Here is a 24,779-nt window from a genome sequence, read left to right on the forward strand (position 1 = left end):
TACATATATGTGTGTGTGTATGTGTGTGTGTTTGTAAAAGCATATACAAAATAAATTCAAAATGGATAAAAGACTTAAATGTAGGACATGAAACCATAAAAATCCTTGAAGAAAACATAGGAGCAAAATCTCAGACATCTCACATAGCAGAATGTTCACCGATACATCGCCTAGGGCAAGAGAAACAAAGGGAAAAATAAACAAACGGGACTACATCAAACTAAAAAACTTGTGCACGGCAAAATAAACCATCCTCAAAATGCAAAGGGAATTGTATGGGAGAACACATTTGCCAAAGATACATGTGTAGTTTGAAAAATAACTTAAGATTTAAGATGTTGTCAAATGAAACCACTCTGTTCCTCATCTTCATGCAAAGCCACCTGGGGCAAGCAGGCACACACTTTTTTTTTTTTAATGGAGGAATACATTTTTATTCTAAGTTCACCTCTGCACAGTGAAACCCTTTCTATCACAGCACAAGGAAGACTTCTCCCATATTGGCAACTGTTTTTATATGGTTGGCAGGTTTCAATGGGTCTGAACATGAATAAAATCTAGCTACTCCACTGGATGAAAAGCTCACAAACTTCCTCTTTTAAAGATGAAGTAGAAAATAACTGTCAGATGTAAGAAAGCCAAAGAGTGATTTAATATTTCATCAACAAAGAAGCCTTGACCCTTATTTGCACCATTGAAATCTTAATATAACAAAGTCATATAATGGGACAGTCAGAATTTAGAAGCAAATAAAATCCCTTGGCAGACTGAGGACTTTTGCCATCTGTATTTCAAAGCAGAAGGAAACATTCTTTGCATTCAGACTCTGGAATAAGCATACTAAAGTCAAAGGTGTATTTATATACCCCAAGCTAAGAGAAAATGAAAAGAAATGTTTGCAGGACTCATGTTCTGGATAAAACTGCCTATATTTTGAGAAATTCCACTCCTTATGGACTCCTGGTGATTACAACAACAGGAAATGGAGCCAAAGAGACTCAAAATAAATTGAAAAGCACAATTTTATGGGAATTTCCCAACACTCAATAGAATGATAATATAATTTACACAGATTTCAATATATATCAACTAAGAGAATATATATTTAGACAACAGGGACATGATAGAATATAATTCATCTGAGAGACTGACACATAATAGTCACCTTTTCTATTCATCTTCTGAGAGAGATAAGATTATAATTACAAAGCACATGAAATTATTTTAAAGATGTTTATGTTAGGATTTCAAATTTAGGAACTACTGAAAATTTTCAAAATGAGAAATACTGAGAGGCAAACATAGGTAGGATCATGTGTGGAAGATAGCTTACTGCTTAGTCATTAATACTAGCGTGGTAGGTTCAGGCTTATTTTGAATAACTAAATTTTCATTAAAATTCAGTATTATATGGATAATACCATAATTTCTAAGAATTCATTAAGCAACAAATTGTTCATAGCCTTATGCTAGAAGGCAAATCGGATTAGAAAATCTCAGAACTGTGAGCATAGGTATTGGATGATTCTTTATGAGACACTGAAGTTTCAAAATTTTCCTCAAAATTTATCAGTTCATTACTATATGGACATCTCTTTGTGTCATCAGGATCAAAAGATCTACATTGCCACTTTTCCCCCACTTCCCTTGTCTGTGCCACGACCTCAGAGATGCTAGTAGCCTTCATCATTGGTTTGGATTTTGTAGAAGTGTTTGGAGTCTGTTTTTAAAGAATAATTCCTAAGGTATAAGGTTGGAAGTTATCCCATTACAAACATATAAATCTGATTTTCAAGGTTTTAAAGCAATAAATCTTAATGTATTCTAAAACTGTATTAGCTTAACTGAAAATAAATATATTCTTAGGAATGAACTTTCAAAAAGGCAACCCTGGTCTAATCTGTTGCAGACAAATGGTAAATGAACTTCCTCAACTGGATCTTTTTTTTTTCTTATCTTTCTCCCATTGCCCTTATTTCACTTATCTAACATACAAGTTTAAAAGCAAACAAAGAAGAAAGTCGACTTGTCTAAGCAAGTTGTCCTCTGAAGATCTCTATGACTCACCCAAAAATTCTACAAAAGGAAAGAAAATATATTACATTCAACTAATGTGTAAAACAACAGGAATAACTTTTGAAAGGATAATAAATGTAAATATCTTTTTAATATGGATAAGGCAAGAATGTTCATAGGAAGAAATTTGAAAGTATTTTAAATTAGATCAGGGCTATTTAATTTATTTTTAAATTGGCAATATTTAAAATAAGTGAATTTGTAGCTTTAAAGTTTGAAATTGCATTTAAGGAAAGATATTAAAGGAATGTGGAAAAAATCACACTTCAATACATATTTTAACTCTTAACTTCCTCGCTTGTCCTTTAGTATGTTATGTAATGCCCCTGAATCTCATAATTTTCATCAATAAAATCATCATAATTATATCTGTATTTATAGCTTTCATGAGATAGCTGCAATGTCATATGTGAAAGATTAGGCCAAAGAGTAAATTTTCCATGTAGTCAGATACCTAACTAACAGAAAGTGTGACCAATATTGAATGACTGGGGAGATTCTTCATCCAAAGCAGTCAGAGCAAAACCAATTTCAAAGCCAACCCTCTTTAGTCCATATTTATTGGGTAACTAAGACCCATCATAAATAAACCTCCCAAGAAGATGAAAATGAGCAAATTAAGACTGGTCTGCAAGTTAACCTGAAAAACATCAGGGACATTTAAGTGAAAACTACCATGGAATTTGACTGCACACCTATGAACCTATCAAATAACTAAAATTTCAGCCAACACCATGTGCTATAAAGTATGTGAGAGCAATGGGAACTCATAAACTTCTGATGAGAGGTACATTGCTAGAATCGCTTTGAAATACTGTCATCATCTAGCAAGCATATATATCACATAAAGCTGCGGAGTTATGCTAGCATAAATATACAAAAATGCTCATAACAACTGTGCTTGTAATAGCCAATAAAAAAATAACATAACAAAGACATGCAATAAAATTAAAATTTATAACTAAGTTGTAAAGAAAACAAATTAACTACAGCCACCCTCAAGGAAATACAAGAATCTTATGAAATAATATTTATTTTTAAAAGCATAACAAAATAAACTATATAATAATGTTTAATTTATATGAAATTCAAAAACATGTAAATTTGTATTATCTTGCTACATGAGCAGCAAAATTTTAAAGAAAAGTAATTGCCGTAAAGTCAGGATGATTCTAGTGAACAGGGATAGGGAGATGATCATTAAAGAAAACCATGCACTTTCAGAGTGCTGGGGTGGTGGTTTATAATTATTAACACTATCGTGCATTATGTATTATGTATTTTCTGTACTTTTGTTATATTTCACAATTTTAACCTGTTTTTAAAACTTTAGCCATGCTTACTGTAGTGGATTGAGTCCTCCCAAAAGACATGTCCACCCAGAACTTCAGAATGTGATCTTATTTGGAATAAGGGTTTTGCTAATGTAATTAAGATAAGGGTCTCTAGAGACCATCTGGATTAAGGTGGGTCTTAATTCCAATGACAAGCGTCCTTATAAGAGACAGAAAAAGAGAAGAGATACAGAGACACAAGGCAAAAGGCCTTGGGACGATGGAGGTGGCAACTGGAGTTATGTTGGCACATGCCAAGGAAAACCGTGATAAGCGAGGAAGGATTCTTCCCTTAAAGCTTTTGGATGGATATCTGACTTTGAATATCTGGTCTCCAAAACTGTGAGAGAACAAATATATGTTGTTTTAAGCTGCCAAGTTTGTGGTAATTTGTTACAGTAGAACTAAGAATCTAATAAAGCCTGGCCGGCATGGCTCAGTTGTTGAGCGTTGACCCATGAACCTGGAGGTCATGGCTCTGTTCCAGGTGAGGGCACATGCCCAGGTTGCGGGCTCAACCCCCAGAAGGGGGCATGCAGGAGGCAGTCGATCAATGACTCTCATTGCTGATGTTTCTATCTCCCTCTTCCTCCCTCTCTCTGAAATAAATAAAAACATATTAAAAACAAAAAGATTAGTCAAATAATTTATATGTTTATAAGCATAACCCATGGATACAGACATTGGTATGAGGAAGGCCTGGGGTGGGGTGGATGAGGGGTGGAGGGGATCAATGGGGGGGAAAGGAGACATCTGTAATACTTTCAACAATAAAGATTAAAAAAAAAATTTAAAAGAATCTAATACACACATTCTATAGACAATATTGTACAGAGGCCTTTATATCTTGGGTTGAGCAACTGGCCTTGGTTACAATTCTGACTCAATCCTTTACAAGTCTTGGACAATGCATAATATTTTTTAATATCAGTTTCTCATGTGTGAAATGAGAATAATAATATCAACCTGAACATTTTGCAGTAAAGGATAAATAAAAAACATTTGAAGACTGCAATACACTAGCATATATTAAGGGCCCAGAGAAGTCCACACCTTTAAACCTACTCCTCATAAATGAGACACAAATAACAAACTATTCTTCAGGTAAGACCATCATATAAGGAAATGAATGCATTAAATAATCTCAGGGATACTGTAGAATTAAAATAAATTAATTTGCTTTAGTTTCATTTCAAGAACAGCAAGCAAGTGGTCCAAGCAGGGGCCTCCCTATGTGAAGTAAAGAGGCTTCTCTGGTCACACAGGTTTTTACTGCCCTGCTCTCTGTTAGTTCTTTGTCATTGTATTTAAATACGTTCTGTCAGGAAACATCAGTGTTACACTATTGGTGAATGAGAAATGATACCAGAGAAACAGAAATAATGTCAATATAATCAAAGAAATTCTGGACTATGAAAAATCAATTAAATGAAAAATTTGGGGGAAAACAAACTGTTGGCTTTCCCCCAAGAAGAAATCACACCCTTTTCTACTCTTATTTGAACTTCTAGTGCAAGAATGGGTCTAAAAACTTTGAACAGTTTGACCTCTAAGTATGTATACTTTTCCATCTAGTTTTTTACAGAATTTATTTGTATAGCATACTCTTTCTCACTATGTCAAAAAGTTTAATATGAGACTCAGATTTTCAGAAATTCTAAATGAATCAACTGTGAATTAATGTATGATAGACATTATCATATATTTCACTAGACAACAAAATTCCAAATGCTGGCATAAATTCTGCCTTTGAATCAACCTTAACTGAAAAACAACAAAACTGAAAACAATCCCCATAAAAGTCCAACATTTTACATCAGAAAAAATTCTCCCTATTAAGAAAAAGAAGAAAACCAGTCTTCATTATCTATCCGAGCTTGAGGTAGGAAATACATAAACAAACTGTTCCCCACTTGGTTGCCTGTACAATATCCGGAGACTTCAGTTCTGCAATTTATCCCCTCTGTCAAATGTTAATTTTAAGAAAAGTTACTCTGCTTTGTTACTAAAGAGAGAGGAAATGAAAACATTCCTGGGCCTGGCTGGTATAATGCATTTGTAAAGGTGAAACCTTAAAGTGAAATCAAATGGGGCACAGGAAATCAAATGAGCTTAATGATTTAACTCTAACCAGGGAATAAAAGGTTATTCAATTTTGGAAAATCATGACAGTCTCTGAGGAGTCTAATTAAGGAATAAAATTCTTGTTTCTTTTACAATAGACCTTTAAACTATTTCTACTCAGCAGTCGCAAAATGATTTCACTAGGAGGTACCAGAGTTATTGAGCTGAAATGGCAGCTACTGTTTCTCTTCGTTTCCTTTATTCTGTAATAGGATTGGTAACTTATATTTGCATTCAGAATACTTCTCGACAGGCAACTCCCCTCTGCTTTGTTTCTTCCCCCAAAGTTCAATCTGATTTAGAGCACTGGAAGAGGAAAGAATCAGGTTCTTTTTAAAAAGTAATTAAAAGCATGGTGCCTTTTATTCATTCGCTTCTAAATTAGGACTGCCCTTTCAAAGAAATATTAAGCTGAAACAGATAAAGTTCATCTTAGTAAATACTACAATTATCTGGGGAAGGAAGGATCTATACGTAAGTCAAGCTCTTCGTGCCTGTGGGTTAGCAACATCCACGGGAAAGGGAGATTAAGCAGCTCTCAAACTGCACTTTGAACTGTGCAATCGATGTCAACATAATAAATCCCTTACCCTTAAAGATCAATGAGATATTTTCATATTTGAATAGTTTTTTTTAATCATAAAAATATATTCAGTGCCTTCCTGCTAACAAAACAGGATTGATATCGACTGTAGATTTGACCACAGGTTTACAGGTTTCAACAAAATATTACCTAGACAAGAGTATAGAGTTTGGACTTTTTTAGTGAGTTATTTTAGAGTGAACAAAACTAAATCAAGTGAGTGAGAAGAAATATAAAAAGGTGCAAAATCCTCTTATTCAATTAACTAAAGACAAGCTTCCTCAGACTTTTTACAGTTAAAGATCCTTCTGAGGATACAAGTAGGCTAATTAAATAGGTACTTTTGTGCTTCTTAATTACTCCAATTTCTTCCAGAAAGATATTATATGAAATTTAGCAATCTTTTATAGAAGCTAAGATACAAAACTAAAACACAGTTCCAACTTTATGTGATGAAATTAAGCTAGAAACAAGATATCCATAGATGACTATGTAGAAGATAATTCTGCACATGTTGTAGAGCTCATTGTATGCAGGTGGAGAATGGTTTAAACATGATTTTTAAACATTTAGAAGGATTATAAATATATACTTATTATTAATTGCATTACAAGTCTATAAAGTATAGGAAATTCTTTATAGAAAAAACACACATTTGCAACATACAAAGCATGGCAAATCATTAAGCTAAATATATATGGAGTAATTAAAAAAATAGGTTGAGTCCAATCTGCAAGGGTATAACTTATCCATCAAATACTAAAAATAAAATAAGCCATACGAAATAATTTTTATAACAGAACTTTAAAAGAACTAATCAAGAATTTCACAAACTCCTTCAATATATAAATGTAAAGAATTATATTTAAAGTAATTTGTTATTAACTTTATATAAATCTTAACTTTATATAAATGACTACTCTGTTGAAATAATTCTGAAATGGATTAAAAATGTCTCTCCTTCATTAGTAAAAATATAGACAATATAAAACCTTTTCTCTTTGTCATCATTATGAATATCAAATACATAGCATTTAACTGAAATCATCCAGTTTCTGTCTCTCTACCTCCAAACCTAGTGATACTTCTACCTACATCTTCACTATCATCAATCTCTCCTTTCCACTCAATGTACAACCATAACCTAAGAAGAACTAGATCATGGTTCCCAAATTGGATACTGAGAGTAGACATATCACCTTACCACCTTTCATATGAAAAGTTTTTATCCAGAAAAAGTTTCTGTAAGTACCTAACACAATGTCCCATACCTATAGGAGTACATCTCATATTTTTAATAAGTGAATAAATTTGTGAAGTTAGTAAGCAAATAAATATATAAGCTTGGGATGTAGGCATGCTGGTAAAATGAAATAATAATCTGAAAATCTTCCAGAGCACGAGTGAGCATTTTGTAATTAGAGATTTTACAAGGAGAGAGGACATGACCGGAAGACCACTGCTTGTCTAATTATATAACTAAATGAGTTAAGAAAAACCATATGAAGTCTGTGTGAGCTACACATCTATACTACTGGCCAATAGCACATTCCAGAAGTGTCATCATATTGGCATTTAACATGTTTAAGCATCGTCGTTACAACTTGAATACAAATTAGATTTCTGCGAGGCCAATAGAGGCGGGCTCTTAAGGCAGTCAAATCTGAATAAGTTTTTGTCATCAGTTTCCACGTGAAACATACTTGTTCAAATGACAATAACTATATTTTTCGTTGTTTTTAATTTCTTTATTTTTATCATTTAGCTCTTTCCCTAAAGATAAGGGTTTTGTTAAAGCAATCAAGGAATTCCTCTGAAGTCTGCTGAGGACTCAATGTCCTAAACTGACTTTTTGCCTCCACAGACAGATTCTTAAATATTGCCTTATTTTTCTGCCCCCCAAAAGACAACTATAAAAAAATGGAAAACTACTCTACATCCAGACATCCCTTTACTTGCCATTAGAATGACAAGAGTTATTTTAGGGTTCTCCCACTAATCTAGTGTTTGGAGCAAATCACCGAGTGGGAAAACATTCAATTTGGTGGCTAATGAGAAAATCCCTTTTAAAGCAATTCCTAAAGGAAAAGTTAAAAAAGAACAGCTAAAATTGTGTCTGCCTTCCCTTCTCATAGCAAAACAACTACAGTCACCAGTAACCTACTCTACTCCATGTCTGAGTTCCATAACCTCACAAATTTCAGAGCGTTGAAAGTACTTAATTTTCAATTAAGCGAGCCTCTTAACCCATTCTTTCTTTCCTACAGCACCTTCACTTCTGACATACTATTTATTTATTTAAGACACTCATTTGTTGCTGCCTGGACACACATAAAAACCACTGAAACAAAGGTGAGGACATTTGTCTATTTTACTCATTAACATACACCAAGCCCCTTGGCACATGGTAAGTGCTTAATATGTTTTTCTTGAATTAATCAACCAAAACGTCTTGCCATTTTTTAAATTTCAAATTGAAGTTACATAGGGCATGAACAAGTTATTAGCTTCTGGGGGCCCTATATTTAATAAATGTGAGTTCATAAACATAAAGGGTCTGAAATCTAGATTATCATATAGGTCCATGCAAGCACAACCTAAATGAATGATTTTTCCCCAGGCCCTAGCCAAATATGCAAAATAAGCCAGATGTTTTTATATTGCAATATTCACATACTGAAGATGTTTATTTTTTATTAAACCTAAGCAACAGTAGTGGGAAGAATTGAGATTTCAACTAATGTATTTTTTAAAAAATTTTGGAGGGGCATATCCAGTGGGAATAGGGTAACTCTGAGCAGAATAACTGTTTGGGGGAACTCTTTGACTTGGAAGTTGTCCAGGAGAGTAAGTTATCCAAAACTAGGGAGGGCATAACCTGGGGCCCATTGTGTCCTTCCAACCCAGACGGGAGATTTGGGGTTAGTCTCCTATTTATCAGATTGTCATGGCTTCACTGTATATTTAATAGGAAATTTATCCTGATACATTTAGCTAACGTCTCCTTCGGTTTCTACAGGTTTAGGCCTGTTTTAAACTCCCAGCGCTTGACAGTGTTCAGACTTCTGAATGCCAGATAACAACATCATATCAAAAAACAATAAAATGTATTGCAAAGTACTTAAGAAAAATCCAAGTTTAGAGAACTTATCTTACTGACCTTGAAAAAGAGCAGAAAAAAATATCTGAAGAAGTAGTCTCTATCTTAATTTCTTTAAGTCTGCTTATTTCCTCTTAGAATTAATAACGTTTATATATCAGCTCGAGTGAATCAAATGATCCTAAAACAATGGGCGGGCATTAATGTGAGCATTTGCAAGCAAGCATATCTATTTGAAAATTATAGGCAACATATGGACCAAGAATTGCAAAGTAATCGAGTGCATTAAAAATGAATAAACAAGTTAGGTGGCAAACAAGACAAGCAAAGCAAACAAACAAAAAACCCACACCAGAGAAAACAGAAATACTGAGTAAGTGTGGTTACCTATCTGCAGTGTCAGCCCTACCCTGATGATTATTGACTTGACCCTGGGAGAGTGTCAGGATCTACTCAGTTCTTAATTTCTGCTCTATACATGAAGAATTTGAATCAGATAAAAGGATTTCAGTTTAAAAGTTCAATATGTAAAACAAAACAACAAGAAAACTGCAGGGCACCCAAGTTGGACCTGCTTGCCTCTTTGACTCTTAGTTCCACTCTCCCTGCTCCCCTGCATGTCTCTAAGTAACTTTCAAAAAACCTTAGGATGCACTTCGTGAAAGTCTCTGAAAGGAACGGTGTCACTGGGCCACCAGAATGCCTGATGCTTTTAGTCTCCATGCGATGTCACAGTATGGCTATCGATCATCAATTTAAGGTTTATTCTGTTCTCTACATCATTTATAATTCTATTATCATGCTTTCTCAGTGGATATCAAGCATAGAGAATAGCAATTTTTTACTTAGCATTCTTTAAGATAGATATCACCCCTCAGGATAGTAAATCAAGAAAGTATTGCATTTTTACAACCTTAGCAACCAAAGCACATTTGCTTGTAACTTTTAAAACAGAAAATCTAAACAGAATAAAAAATTCTCTATCACTGGCTTGAGATGTAACTCTGAGAATCCTTTCAGCTTTAAAATTCTGATTTTAATATTAAATCAGCTGTTTAGTCAACATTATACTTTTCCCAATACATCGTTATTTAATAAAATTTAAAAAAACTTAATTATTTGATTAATCAAAGAGCTTATATGTTTATAAGCATAATCCACGGACATAGACATTGGTATGGGGAAGGCCTGGGGGGTAGGGTGGATGTGGGGTGGAAGGGATTAATGGGGGGAAAAATGGGACATCTGTAATACTTTCAACAATAAAGGTTAAAAAGTAAAATAAAACAAAATAAAATACAATAAAGAAAACACACACGCACAAAAAAACATTTAACTATCTTTCATAATAAACCTGAGATTCAAAATACTTCCCAAGAGCACTCTTTACCTGCGGGAGTTTATTTGATGTTTTTAGATTAAAAATAAAAAGGAGGGGGTAGCTTAGAATGGGGGCTAGAATGACAAAAAGCTTAAATATAAAGTTGTTAACCAATTGAAATATCTTCTTTATACTTTCAATAAAACATGGAATTTTGCTGTGCACACTGCCACCTATAACTCACTGAAATATAACACATTCTTCTCTGATAAGAAAAAACAATTCACAAATATTCCTAAACATAATAAAAAACTCAGCAGAAACTATATGATCACCAACAATTTAAGACAATAGCACCATATTAAAAACATGTCCCTAAGTGCCATAACCTTAATTTTTCCCCCTTTATCCATTTTAATCATAATTATTAGAGTTAAAATAGAACTCTAACATCAATAACATTTCTTCCCATATATCTAAAACTCTGCTTCATATGTAGGTAAAATTTAAGAGCACAGAAATAAAGAGGAGTTCATGTTACCTCCTCTGTTCTATGAATCAGATTTCATGCTCTCTGCATGTCCTTATTTTAAACATAAAAGTATTACATAAATGATGAGAGTACTAGCTAAACCCAAACTACTAACTTTAAGAGAAAGGGAGCATTCTTTTAAAAGGGCATTCATTTTAAAATTGCAAACAAAAGTTCCCTCCTCAACATAGCTTAGTTCTGACATACTATTAAAAATAATCATTATAAAGATCAATAGATTTTTAAAATAAATAAATCATGTGCTCTAGGATGATATCTACTCATTCTTTGCCATTCAGAGGTAAACCTAATCTATATTTTAATTCTAGGAAAAATGTAGTTAATTGGATAAAGAGCAATATACTAAAACATAAATAAGTGACGAAGCAAAAGGCTTTAAAAAAATTCTGCTATGAATTTTAGTAAGCAATAAGCATGAAACAACCAGTAACTGAGCTGTCCAGCCGGAAGAGATTGCCCCAGCTTTCTGTGCATGTCAGAAATAGATCTCACTATTCCAAAACACTCTCCAATTGGAATCTGAAAAATGGGTTACTATTTAAGGACTTTCCAACTAAAAGAAGCCTCTTCCTAGAGTTTCTGGGATCTCAATACCAAAAATTGGATTTAAAAAAAAAATCCTGTTAGTGAGGAACATATTGAAAGGCTAACCATCTTAATTGCACCTCTTTCCACACCAGTGTCGAAGGGGGTTCATGGCAATAACGGACGGGTGTGAAACTCCCAGGCCCTGCTTTCCCCTTCCAGAATCTCCACCGGTTGCCACCACCAGAGGTTTCAGTCGACAGGGGCTACCCCAGGAGTAGTCCCACGAGTGGGTACTTCAGGACAGGGGCACGTAGCTTGGTTGCAGGCTCAATCCCAGTCCGGTCGGGGCACATGTGGGAGGCAATCAATAGATGTGTCTCTCTTTCTCTTATATCAATGCTTCTCGCTCTCTTTCTCCCTTCCACTCTGTCCAAAGAGCAATGGAAAAAGTATCCTCAGGTGAGAATTAAAAAAAGAAAAAAGAAATGTACAGTGGATTTCCTGTCTTAGGTAAGGTTTCTTTAAAATAAGCAACTTAAAAAGACTTTTCTTGAATACAGATCACTAAAAACATAGCTCGTGGAATTGAGTATAATAGAAATATCTTTTAAGATGAATAATAGTAGAGAGTTAAAAAGGTCAAGCATTCATTCATTTAGTCAGTGCATCTTTGTTAAGCACTGGTTATGCAGCCAACAGATTCATCAAAAATGTGACCATTCAGCAGGATGTTTGTTGGATTCTTTGGGCTTGAGCAATACTTCTCCCTCTAATCCTGCCAAGCAGAATAAAAATATGTTCTTGTTAAATTAGACACTTGTTCAGGTGTCTCACTAGACCAAGTTAAAAAAAATGTTTTGAGAAAATCAGCAATCAGAATTTCAGCATTAAATTAGCAGTAGCAGCCAAGGTTCCCAAATAAATATGCTAATGAACAAGCGATAAGCTGGTAAGTTTTTATCATCATTTTAAGGCTGAACATTGGCTATCGGCCCAAGCCATAGCAAAAGCCTTCCTCAGGTCTGAATGCTGAATGAAGATCTCACTCAGCTCTGCTAATCTTAAATTTGGCCAAGTTCTTGTGGGTGGGTATGGGGAAATATAAATCAAATGAAACAAAACTGAGTCCACCTGGCATCACAGATTTAAGAAAATGCATCCGAAGTCAGGATATTGGCTCATAACTGAAAGGATTAATTGCTGTTTTTATTATCATATATATATACACATATATACACATATATATGTGTGTGTGTGTATACGTTTTTATTGATTTCAGAGAGAAGAAGGGAAAGGGAGATAGAAACGTCAATGATGAGAGAGTCATTGATCAGCTGCCTCCTGCACGCCCCCGACTGGGGATCGAGCCCGCAACCGGGGCATGTGCCCGGACCCGGAATCAAACCTCCATCTCCTGGATCATAAGTCGCTGCTCAACCGCTGAGCCACACTGGCTGGGCTATTATCCCTTTTTTTAAAAAAATGTATCTTTATTGTTGAAAGTATTACAGATGTCCCCTTTCCCCCCCTATTGGTCCCCTCCACCCGGCACCCCCCACCCCCACCTAGGCCTTCTCCACACTGCTGTGTCCATGTGTCACGAATATATATGCATCTAAGTTCTCTGATTAATCTCCCTGCCCCCGCTTCCCACCCCTGCCTCCCTCTGAAATTCGTTCGACTGCTCCATGGTTCCGTATCTCTGTATATTATTCCTTTTTGACAGCTTTATGATAGCTTTTGCTATCACTGCCTTAACTTCTTTACTGCGCAAGTCCCTCTAACTTTCTTCACATATCTCCTTCTACTAATCTGTATCATTGTTACCTTTAAAACCATAACCAAAAAACTGTCCTTTTCTAGAAATCTTTGCTTAATTAATTAATTTTAGTCTAGCCTCTAATCCCCATGCACTCAGCATTCCTAGTTATTAGGTTTTATCATTTTTTCCACACTGCTTAATGAAGTTATTTAAACCTTTCTATGCATATCCTTTCTCAATTTCACTATGAATCCTTGAGACATATTGCATGACCTACATTTATTTTCCTTTCCCCAGATATCCCTATGGCGATGCTTCATCGCACCAGCACCAATGCATGCCTTCGCTTCTAAAACTAAAAGTTACTGGAGAGAATACTCATAACAGCAATGCCAGGCAGAAAAATGACAAGGAGGAAACTGCTGAAAAGAAAGTAAAATACAGTTGAGGCTTAAGGTTCAGTCTAGGTCATTTTAATAAATTCACTTTATTTTAAGGGACCGATTTTCACCAATTTGTTTTCAATTTTGAGAATTTTAGTAGTCACTGTCGTGAATAGAGTATGAGGCATTAAGACTTTACATCAAGGAGTTAAAATAAATATAAGTGAATCTGTCAAATAAGAATCCTTTAATCCTAAAACTTTGAGGTGGAAATAGGAAAAACAGTATTTCACAATGAAAGAGCTATGTTCTTATCAAAATGATCTTTAAAATCTATCTATGTATCACTATTTTCATAGAAATGCAAACTTACAGAAAACTTGAACTTATCTGGATGAAAGCAAATACAAGTATAAAAATAAAACAGCATGAAAGCCTAATTTAAATCTAATTAGTTCAGTCATCTTCCTTTACATTCGCATCTTGTCTTCAAAATTATAATTTCCTGCAAAATAAGGCCAATGTAAAACTTTTTTTTTTTTGGCACCTCAAATAAATACTTTAGTTTGTGTTTCATAAAGAAAAGAAAATCAGTAGAAAAATCAATGTCAGTGATTCTCAATAAGTACCTTATTTATGGACTACCTGACTCAAAACATCTTGCTCTAATAAAGGCTGACATATACTAAGAGTCTCCTATGGGCCGAGAATCTCACACACATCATGTCAGTCTAAGTTCCACAATGACTCGACAAGGTCAACACACTATTATATTTATCAGATGTTTGGAATGTTTGACCAACTTTGACAGAGTTTCAAGGGAGTTCAATAACTTGGCCAAGATCAAATATTTGGAGAAGCAGGGATTAGAGCCTCAACACAAGCATCAAAAGGCCTAGATTTGAAGTTTGTATTAATTTGGTGAGTTATTTAAATTCTGAACAACCTTAGTATCCTTATTTATAATGTTGGGATGACAATACCTATAGACATGGGGGAAAATACTATAACTTATGTAAAAATGCTGGGCATACACTTGTTGTTTAAAAAACAGTCACTTTCACCTAAAAAAACAAACATGAAATTTCAATAAAATAAATATTTTATAGTATAGCATTTTCAAGACATTTAAATAAGGCATCATGAAAATCAAGTTTCTTATACAAAGAGTTATATTAACTAGGAAGTCCAACTTAGAGAAAAACTTTTTTCTTTAATGGAAGTATCTATTAAACTATTCTGTTTACTATTGTAATTCTCAAACTATGTTTGATATTCTTTTCATGGTCTGTCTCCAATAACATTTTCAAACTCTTCAGAAAATAATGCTCTGATTTGTAACCCTCATTACAATTTGGGTAATTTCACTCTATGTATAAAGTCAACGGGCTTTCTCTTAAGCATACAATGAATACTTTCCAGACAAGCACTAATATTATGCTGATACTAATAAGAAACACACCCACTATACAATAAGAAAAAAAAACACTGGGGATGAGAGCATTCTAGACGCCTTTTGTCTTACTTATATATAAACTTAATTGAGGCTTACAATTAATTTTTGAAATTGTTCTACATCGACCTTAATGTTTAAAGCTTCATTTCTACCTCATCAGTAAATCCCATACGTCATTCCTGTTAGCAAGCAGCTGGCTTTGTAAATGTGATGTCTCGTAGTTCCTATTTACAGTCCTAATCACATCATTGATTTCAGTAATCTTTCAGTGAGAGTGATTATCAATGCTCTCAAAAGCAGAAGCTGGGATTCAATATTTTTTTTCTTTTTTCCTTTTTTTATAAACCTGGATAATTAAGATTAAGCTTAATAATGTGACTCTAGAGGCCTCTGGGTAATTAGAAGTTGCCTGTGGTTGAGTATTAATACAGTAAAGACACCATCTTCGTTTGAAATTCTATACACACTCCAAAGTACTTACTTAGACAAGCAACAAATGGTTAAATAAAAATGCTAAAGGTATTCCCTCATCATAACACAGTGGTAACTAGGTTAAAAAAATTTTTTCAGACTGTAAAAACCACCACATAAAATATTCTCTGATTAATTTCTCTCCTGTAATTTAACAGCCCTAAGATCTATTTTGTCTACAAAGGTAAAAAAAACCCCTAAGGCTGTCACCTTTTTACTAACTCCAGTGTGTCTTTAATACACTATGGAATTAACAATGAACAGTGTTCTGGAAAACAACAACAACAACAACAAAACCAAAACAAAACAGGATAAAACATATACCAAAAGGATAAAGATGTTCTGGAGAAATCAGATTTTTCAATATCCAAAGCAGTGAAAGAAAAGGGTAAGATGAAGTAATGCATTTTGGTTTACAGAAAAAGAGGTCATGATGTAATAAAGACTATCGTTCTTAATCAGATCTATTTGTTGGATTCTGAAGGAAAGTGTAGAACAAAAACATAAATCCAAAGGACTATTTATTTATCACTAAAAGACAATATTTGAAGGAGCTAAGAAGAATGTTAGTATGTTCAATGTTCATCACCACCACCTACCCATACTCAAGAGAAAAAAATATATATATTTGGAAGCAGTATCAAACACCATTGCCTAATTTAAAAATATTCCTGGACCTCTTATTGATCAATATCTCTTATAGAAAGGATGAGAGTGTAGCATCTGAACTGAAACAGTACTATTAGAAAATGATATCGTGGGCATTAGGATGTATAATTCATGTTGCTTTCACTTGCTCGGACCATTGTAAAAATCCATAAATCATTTTCTTGTTCATGTATTGCTTAAGTGCAATTTGTCATTTTGCATTAGAGGGCTGCTTCAGCTCATCAGTGCTTTTAATTCACTGTTTAGAGTTTAACAAAATGCTGGCCCTGTCTGATCACTTGAAAAGGCACTGAAATGTGAAAGCCACACCAGTGTTAACTAGGTTAAACAGAATAGAGAACATTTCTACTTTGAATATCAAGTAAAGCTTAATGGAATATCTAGTATTCTCAGTCCCCTAAAACATGGATTGGTTTGTTCTCTGTTGGTTCAAAGCATTAGAACACAGTAACTGAAGAATTACCTGAATGCTTACAATAGCATAGGCTATATCCCTCCCCCACCCCCCACCCCCCAAGAATCGGTAGCCAACATTCACTCTTTACTGTGAGTGAACAAAAGCTAACACAGTGTGCGTGGCATTGGCTCCAAAGCCTTGCCTTCTCACCTCTTAGGTCACACTGCTACAAATAAACCTGTTGCGTGGTTACCCTTAAGAGATGCAATTCAGCCCAGGTCTTCTGCCTTTGTTCTCTGCACTCTCCTTGCCAGAAATGACAAGTGCTTGGAACCATCTAGCTCAATCCTGGAGGAGCCTGGCGTTTGAAAAACTCCTTATTGACAATTTTAATTTTTTGTCTTCCATTTCTAAAAAAAAAAGAAAGAAAAAAAGTCTTCTCTCCAAGCTCTGGGTACACTGCAATAACAAGAGGATTTAGAAACAAATTGCTTTCAAGTCAAGTTAAATCACTGCAAACACTCATTTATCCAAACGCTGGTTAACAAATGTGCTTCCCTCCCACCTTTTCTAGAAAGGGTAGGGAAGAAGGCCACCTGGTTACCTAGTTTCAGAGTTTGTAACTATGAATATAAAATGCGTTTGTGGGATCCTTAGCGCCCCCCCCTCCATTTCCGCTGTGCTTAGTGCCCAGTGAACGAGGCGAATATGCACTATCACTCTCACACACCAACCAAGACTTTTATGAACATTGATTTTGATGACCTCCCTCCAAATCATCACTGCTTTCCCCTTCTGCGTCAGGATGCAATATGTTTTGGCCCAGATGGTTGAAGCTCCTGGAGGGGACATGGGGGTTGGGGGCGCAGGGTTGCTTCTCCCTTTGAGTTCCAGGGATGGGGTGTCCAGGGACACAGTATTACACGAGATCCTGCATTTCAAAGAGGTCCTCAACCCACCACCCAAGCTATTTATATGCTCATGGCCTCACTAAATTCGGGGTCCACCAAAGAGAGAATGAAAAAGAAAAAGGTTAGATGGACAAATCGGCTCGCTTGACACAGCAAGGGGGGGAAATAAACCAGTTACCCTTCAGAGGCGCTTTCAAAGGGCAAACTGAAAGTGGTGTTTTGTTTTATGGGTGACAGGGAGGGGCTGTTTAACGGTTTCAGGTTGAAGGAGGCAAAGAAAGCTCTCTCAATGCCACTATCTGAATCTTGATCCCCAGCAAAATGCTCTTGCAACTGCTCTTGGCTGGAGTTACCCAGAGGGAGGCGGGACCCTTTCGTCACCTTGCCGGTTCCAGGGCGCCTCGGAGACTACAAGTCAGACAGGCGAGGCCTCCAGAGGACCTCGGCCGGTGTCGCTAGCGCGGATACAGGCCTTTGCGACCCAAGAAATCCTGCAGAGCCCCCAACAGGCGAGCCCTGTGCTACAAGAGCTCCCAGCAAATTCCTCTGGCTTGCCCTATGCCGCTTCTGCCGCTAGGAGGCGCTTGTAACCCACGTTTGCGGAGAGAGTCCCGGTTCAAACACGGCCGCTACGAGTAACACACACACACACGCGCACACAACACCAGCTCAAGCGTTACAGCGGATGCAGTGATTATTTATTTACAGGCAAATCTGGCCATCTCTCCACGTCCTCATATCCACCTCTGGAAGCTCTCTGGCTCACGCCGAACGCCCCAAGTCCGCTCAAACTTCACCTGCCTTCCGAGAACAAAAAGCTCCTCCCCAGTTTCCGGATCTGCATTGTCATTCAGCCGCAGGGCTCTCACACGCGGACACGCACGCGCGCGCGCGCACACACACAAGTGTTTCCATACTTACGAACGAAAACATTAGAAAATTACCGTCATTTTAAAAAATGCCCCAGGATTCTGATGAGTCAGCTTGAAGAGCTCGAAACATGTCATTTCAATCTTGCAGCTCTGTAGGGAAAGAGAGGGGAGGGAGCGTGTGTGTGCGTGCGTAAAAGTACAGATGCAATCCCGTATTAGTATTCAGATAAACTGTCATCTCCTTTTCATTGATCCACAGGTCCTTTTGTAAAGTGCCGCTGCGTTCTCCGTCGCAAGACGTGACGTTAAAATCATTTTAGCTGCAGCGGTATTCGCTTGGCTTTGGCCAGTCATCGGTTTACTGCAGCTGGAAAAGGGTTAGCCATTTCATCGGGCGTCCTTTCCTTCTAATCGCTCAAAGGAGGACCCATCACCACGAAATAGCTTAGGGCGGAGGGGGGCATGCGGGGGGGGCAGGGCAGTAGGCACGCACTCGCAGCACTGGCAGGGGCACGGCTCAGTCTGCCCTCGAGCCCATGGCCACCCGCCCCCCTTCATTCCCTGCCAGGAGGGAACGGCGACGGAGCTCAGGGTCGGGGAAGCGAAGCTCCCTTTCCCACAGGTCGTGGCGGCGTCACTCTGGGGGCATTCGTTCCCAGGGAGCCACAAGGGACCTTCGTACCTCGCGGCTTAAGGAGACTTGCACAGGGGCTGCTTCAGTGAGTCAACAAGCCCCTACCGCCCATTAATTAATATAAAACTAGGTTTTAAAAATCTTGTCTTGGAGAATTGACATGCGATCCTCTCTCGCGCATGGACGAGCTCGCGCTGTGTTTTAACTTCACAGGAGCTGGGCGCGCGGACGCGCGGCTTTCCCGCAGCGCCTGGAGAGTGGACACTCGGAGCTGGCACGGCGCACCCCTCAGGACTAGGGGGTGGGGGCGGGGGCGGGGGTGGAGGCGCGGGTCCGTCGGGACTCGGAGCTGTGCGCCTCCGCCCGCGAGAACGGACGCGAGCTCCCGCGTGTGCCAGCGCGTTGGCAGATGCCCGCAGAGGCACGCTCACGGGCCCGCGTGGTCACTGCCCGGCCCACCCCCGCGCCCGCCCTGAGTGCTCGGCCGCCCGGCTGTCCTCACCCTGCGAGCGTGCAAGCGGCTCTGCGCGAGAATCGGCGCCCGGGTCTAGCACGGGGGCGGGGGGCGGGGGAATCTTCAATTGTCAGAAATAAAGCAGAAAATAAACAGCCCGCGCGCGCCGCCGCCGCGCAGCACTCGGCCTGGGGAGGCGCTGGGCTGTCGCGGGCGCCTGGCAGCGCTCGGCGGGCGCGGGCGGGGGCGCGGGGCGCGGGGCCCTAAACCTCGAGTCGAGCGTTCGGCGGGCTGGGGGCAGCGCTCAGATGAAACAAGCTCCCCACTTATTGCTCAAAGCGCTCCCGGCTCAAACTAGGTCCCCAGGCGAGTTCATCTATTTGGTAAGAAGAGCCCGGGTCTGCGGCGAAGGCGGCGAGAGGCTGCGCCCGCGAGCCCGCGCGTCAGGGGAGCGGCCGGCTCCGGCCCCCGGCGGGGTCCCCCCTCGCCCCCCCCTCCAGCGCCTTCCTCCCGCTCCACGCGCCCCTGCAGACCCCCAGCTCCGTTTGGCACGGGCCATATCACATCCGGTTTCCTAATGTTGCTCTGCCAGAGCCCCTGAGCGAGGTGACCCCTGCCCATGAACGGCCACGCTGCAACTTTTTCCCCGCTCTCGGTGATTTATTTCCACCATCAGTAGCAAGGAAAATACCTTCAAGGAAAGAGAATGTTAGCGTCATTGGAAACCCCGCTCCGCAGAGAGGATACCGCCGCTGTTGTGGCTGTTACGGTGTCGCAACTGCTGATGCAAACGGGGAGGGGGGACCTCTGTATTCCCTCTCCGTTACCGGCGGCTGGGGACTGGGAACTTTCCGCGGCAGAGTCCCCAGCGCGGCGCCTCGGGACCCGCCGGGCGGTTCCGTCTCTCGCACTCACACTCACCGAGAGCCGCCGCGCTCGGCTTCGAGCCCGCCCCGCCCGGCTGCCAGGTGACGCGCCTACTTGACGGCCAGCCCAGCCAATGAGCGGGGGTCCGGTGGGTGGTGCTCCTCAGCGATTGGTTGGCAGAACGAGGGCGCTGCGCAAAAACAGAGAAGCGTTGCGCTCGGAGCTCAGAAACTGCCAGCCGAGATCGCAGGCTCGGAGGCTGAGGCGGCGGGAGGGGAGGACGGCGAGCGAGGGAGCCGGCGAGGGGCAGAGGCGCTCGGGGAGGAGGCGGCGGAGAAGAAGCTGCTCGTCACCCTCACAGGCAGACGACGGCGGCGACCAGGCCGGAGAGAAAGACGAGGAAAGCCAAAAAACACCAATAGAGCGAAAGAAGGGGAGGAGGAAAAAAATAAATAATAAAAAAATGCCAAGAACATCCATCCGGAGAGATGAAGAGAATGAAAGTTTCATGCTGCAGAGCCGTTACCTGCTTTTCCGGCGCCCAATCCTCTCGCTGTGTTTAAGCCCTTTGGCGTTTGCCCGCCGCTGACATTAAGAGGCATGTGCAGCGGTGCCGGCAGCACCTCCTCTTCATCTTCCTCCTCCTCCTCCTCCTCCTCTCCCTCCTCCCTCGCCTCCCACCAGCGGGAAGACACACCGAGGACAGTCTTGACACACCGAAATCTCCTCGGCGGGACTCGCGGGCGTCGCGCTGCGCCAGGGCGCGCGGAATAAAGGGCGCGGACTGTTATTATTGAATTAGGCGGCCGGTGAGGCGATCGCGGAGGAGGGCGAGGGGCCGCCGGTCTCCCTTCCTGCGCTGAGACTGAGACATGAGGCTCGACTGGGGAAGCCCTAACATGAAGCGAAAGGAATAGATTTTTTTTAAGGACGGAAAGCCACAGGAGCCCCCCTCCCCCCTCCACACACACACACGCGCGCACACACACGCACACACAGAGCACTTTTATTTGTATTTCAGTTTTTTGTTTTTTTTTTCTCGCGGCGGTGGGGGAGGTGACGGGGCGGCCGGCTGGCTGCGGGAAGCTGCTTCCTTCCCCTTTGGAGATGGTCGTGCTATTCTTGTTTGCCTTGCTCTGGATGGTGGAGGGAGCCTTTTCCCAGCTTCACTACACGGTGCAGGAGGAGCAGGAGCATGGCACGTTCGTGGGGAATATCGCCGAAGATCTGGGCCTGGACATTACAAAACTTTCGGCTCGCCGGTTTCAGACGGTGCCCAACTCGCGGACCCCGTACCTGGACCTCAACCTGGAGACCGGGGTGCTGTACGTGAACGAGAAGATCGACCGCGAGCAAATCTGCAAGCAGAGCCCCTCGTGCGTCCTGCACCTGGAGGTGTTCCTGGAGAACCCCCTGGAGCTGTTCCGGGTGGAGATCGAGGTGCTGGACATTAACGACAACCCCCCCTCCTTCCCGGAGCCCGACCTGACGGTGGAGATCTCGGAGAGCGCCACGCCGGGCACCCGCTTCCCCTTGGAGAGCGCCTTCGACCCGGACGTGGGCACCAACTCCTTGCGCGACTACGAGATCACCCCCAACAGCTACTTCTCCCTGGACGTGCAGACCCAGGGGGACGGCAATCGGTTCGCCGAGCTGGTGCTGGAGAAGCCGCTGGACCGGGAGCAGCAGGCGGTGCACCGCTACGTGCTGACCGCGGTGGACGGGGGAGGAGGGGGGGCAGGGGGCGAGGGGGCGGGGGGCGGCGGGGGCCTGCCCCCCCAGCAGCAGCAGCAGCAGCAGCAGCAGCGCACCGGCACGGCCCTACTCACCATCCGAGTGCTAGACTCCAACGACAACGTGCCCGCCTTCGACCAACCCGTCTACACGGTGTCCCTGCCGGAGAACTCGCCGCCCGGCACGCTGGTGATCCAGCTCAACGCCACGGACCCGGACGAGGGCCAGAACGGCGAGGTGGTCTACTCCTTCAGCAGCCACATTTCGCCCCGGGCGCGGGAGCTCTTCGGACTCTCCCCGCGCACGGGCCGGCTGGAGGTGAGCGGCGAGCTGGACTATGAAGAGAGCCCGGTGTACCAGGTGTACGTCCAGGCCAAGGACCTGGGCCCCAACGCCGTGCCCGCGCACTGCAAGGTGCTCGTGCGGGTGCTCGACGCCAACGACAACGCGCCCGAGATCAGCTTCAGCACCGTGAAGGAGGCGGTGAGCGAGGGCGCGGCGCCCGGCACCGTGGTGGCCCTGTTCAGCGTCACCGACCGCGACTCGGAGGAGAACGGGCAGGTGCAGTGCGAGCTGCTGGGGGACGTGCCCTTCCGCCTCAAGTCCTCCTTCAAGAACTACTACACCATCGTGACCGAGGCGCCCCTGGACCGAGAGGCGGGGGACTCCTACACGCTGACCGTGGTGGCGCGGGACCGGGGCGAGCCGTCGCTCTCCACCAGCAAGTCCATCCAGGTGCAGGTGTCGGATGTGAACGACAACGCGCCGCGCTTCAACCAGCCGGTCTACGACGTGTATGTGACCGAGAACAACGTCCCCGGCGCCTACATCTACGCGGTGAGCGCCACGGACCGCGACGAGGGCGCCAACGCCCAGCTCGCCTACTCGATCCTCGAGTGCCAGATCCAGGGCATGAGCGTCTTCACGTACGTGTCCATCAACTCGGAGAACGGCTACCTGTACGCCCTGCGCTCCTTCGACTACGAGCAGCTCAAGGACTTCAGCTTTCAGGTGGAAGCCCGGGACGCCGGCAGCCCCCAGGCGCTGGCCGGCAACGCCACGGTCAACATCCTCATCGTGGATCAGAACGACAACGCCCCTGCCATCGTGGCGCCCCTGCCGGGCCGCAACGGGACGCCGGCCCGCGAGGCGCTGCCGCGCTCGGCCGAGCCGGGCTACCTGCTGACCCGCGTGGCCGCGGTGGACGCGGACGACGGCGAGAACGCGCGGCTCACCTACAGCCTCGTGCGGGGCAACGACATGAACCTGTTCCGCATGGACTGGCGCACCGGGGAGCTCCGCACGGCGCGCCGGGTGCCGGCCAAGCGCGACCCCCAGCGGCCTTACGAGCTGGTGATCGAGGTGCGCGACCACGGGCAGCCGCCCCTGTCGTCCACCGCCACCCTGGTGGTGCAGCTGGTGGACGGCGCCATCGAGCCCCCGGGCGCGGGCGGGGGCGGGGCCGGGGCTTCCGGGGAGCACCAGCGCCCCAACCGCTCGGGCGGCGGGGACAGCTCGCTGGACCTCACCCTCATCCTCATCATCGCCCTGGGGTCGGTGTCCTTCATCTTCCTGCTGGCCATGATCGTGCTGGCCGTGCGTTGCCAAAAAGAGAAGAAGCTCAACATCTACACGTGTCTGGCCAGCGACTGCTGCCTCTGCTGCTGCTGCTGCGGCGGCGGGGGCTCGACCTGCTGCGGCCGCCAAGCCCGGGCGCGCAAGAAGAAACTCAGCAAGTCGGACATCATGCTGGTGCAGAGCTCCAACGTGCCCAGCAACCCGGCCCAGGTGCCGGTGGAAGAGTCGGGGGGCTTCGGCTCCCACCACCACAACCAGAATTACTGCTACCAGGTCTGCCTGACCCCCGAGTCCGCCAAGACCGACCTGATGTTCCTTAAGCCCTGCAGCCCTTCTCGGAGCACGGACACTGAGCACAACCCCTGCGGGGCCATCGTCACTGGCTACACAGACCAGCAGCCCGACATCATCTCCAACGGAAGCATTTTGTCCAACGAGGTAAGGCTGAAGCGAAAGGACCACCATCTCTCATCTCCTCCATCCGAGAGCCTCCTCTAGCCCGGCCCTTGTTATCTCTGGTGCACTGTGTATTTATTTTTAGGATATTTAGCTTATTTGTATCTTTGTGGGGGTAAGAACGGGGGGAGGGGCGGGTGTCACCCTCTTCCACCTTTTCGTGTGTAACCTAAACTTAGTGTTGTCCCTTATTTTCTGCTCTCCACCCCTCCACGTTTATTTTCATTTCCTACCCTTGGAGCTTTGCCACCTTGGACTTTCTTTCTTCCCTCTGGCATCTTTGCTTTAAAATCCTAACCCCCCTCTCAGTCATTTCCCTTTTCAAGAAATCTGGGTGCGAAGGGTCAAGTGGGCGGGGACAGAGGGAGATGGGGTTGGAGGAACTTGCTGGCACTGGCAAAAGGTTTTTTTTTTCTCTCTTTGCGTCTGTCGCAGGCAATAATAAAATTGTTCTGCCCTGTTTATCAATGCTTTCAGTCGCGTGTAAAAGTAAGCTATAGATTGTCTAACTTTGCA

At 42.5% G+C, this 24,779-nt stretch overlaps 1 protein-coding gene and 1 long non-coding RNA gene across 7 annotated transcripts in view; one reads left to right on the plus strand and one right to left on the minus strand.

The window, feature by feature from the left end:
* Window positions 1-20,469, minus strand: part of LOC107529813 (uncharacterized) — a 54,287-nt gene extending 33,818 nt beyond the window's left edge. For all 3 annotated transcript variants that reach the window (XR_015714394.1, XR_001602481.2, XR_001602482.2), the window contains exons 1-3: window positions 20,320-20,469; window positions 18,613-18,690; window positions 16,968-17,167 (exon numbers count right to left, since the gene is read on the minus strand). This is a non-coding gene — a long non-coding RNA (uncharacterized LOC107529813). The remainder of the gene's footprint in view (window positions 1-16,967; window positions 17,168-18,612; window positions 18,691-20,319) is intronic.
* A 331-nt stretch (window positions 20,470-20,800) lies between these two features.
* Window positions 20,801-24,779, plus strand: part of PCDH10 (protocadherin 10) — a 39,185-nt gene continuing 35,206 nt past the window's right edge. For all 4 annotated transcript variants that reach the window (XM_087816483.1, XM_087816482.1, XM_087816484.1 and 1 more), the window contains exon 1: window positions 20,801-24,245. In XM_087816483.1, the coding sequence (XP_087672609.1) occupies window positions 21,603-24,245 (2,643 nt within the window). In that variant the 5' untranslated portion in view covers window positions 20,801-21,602. The remainder of the gene's footprint in view (window positions 24,246-24,779) is intronic.

This window comes from Miniopterus natalensis, chromosome 4, assembly GCF_054644295.1.
Source record: "Miniopterus natalensis isolate mMinNat1 chromosome 4, mMinNat1.hap1, whole genome shotgun sequence".
In the NCBI taxonomy this organism is placed as follows: domain Eukaryota; kingdom Metazoa; phylum Chordata; class Mammalia; order Chiroptera; family Miniopteridae; genus Miniopterus; species Miniopterus natalensis.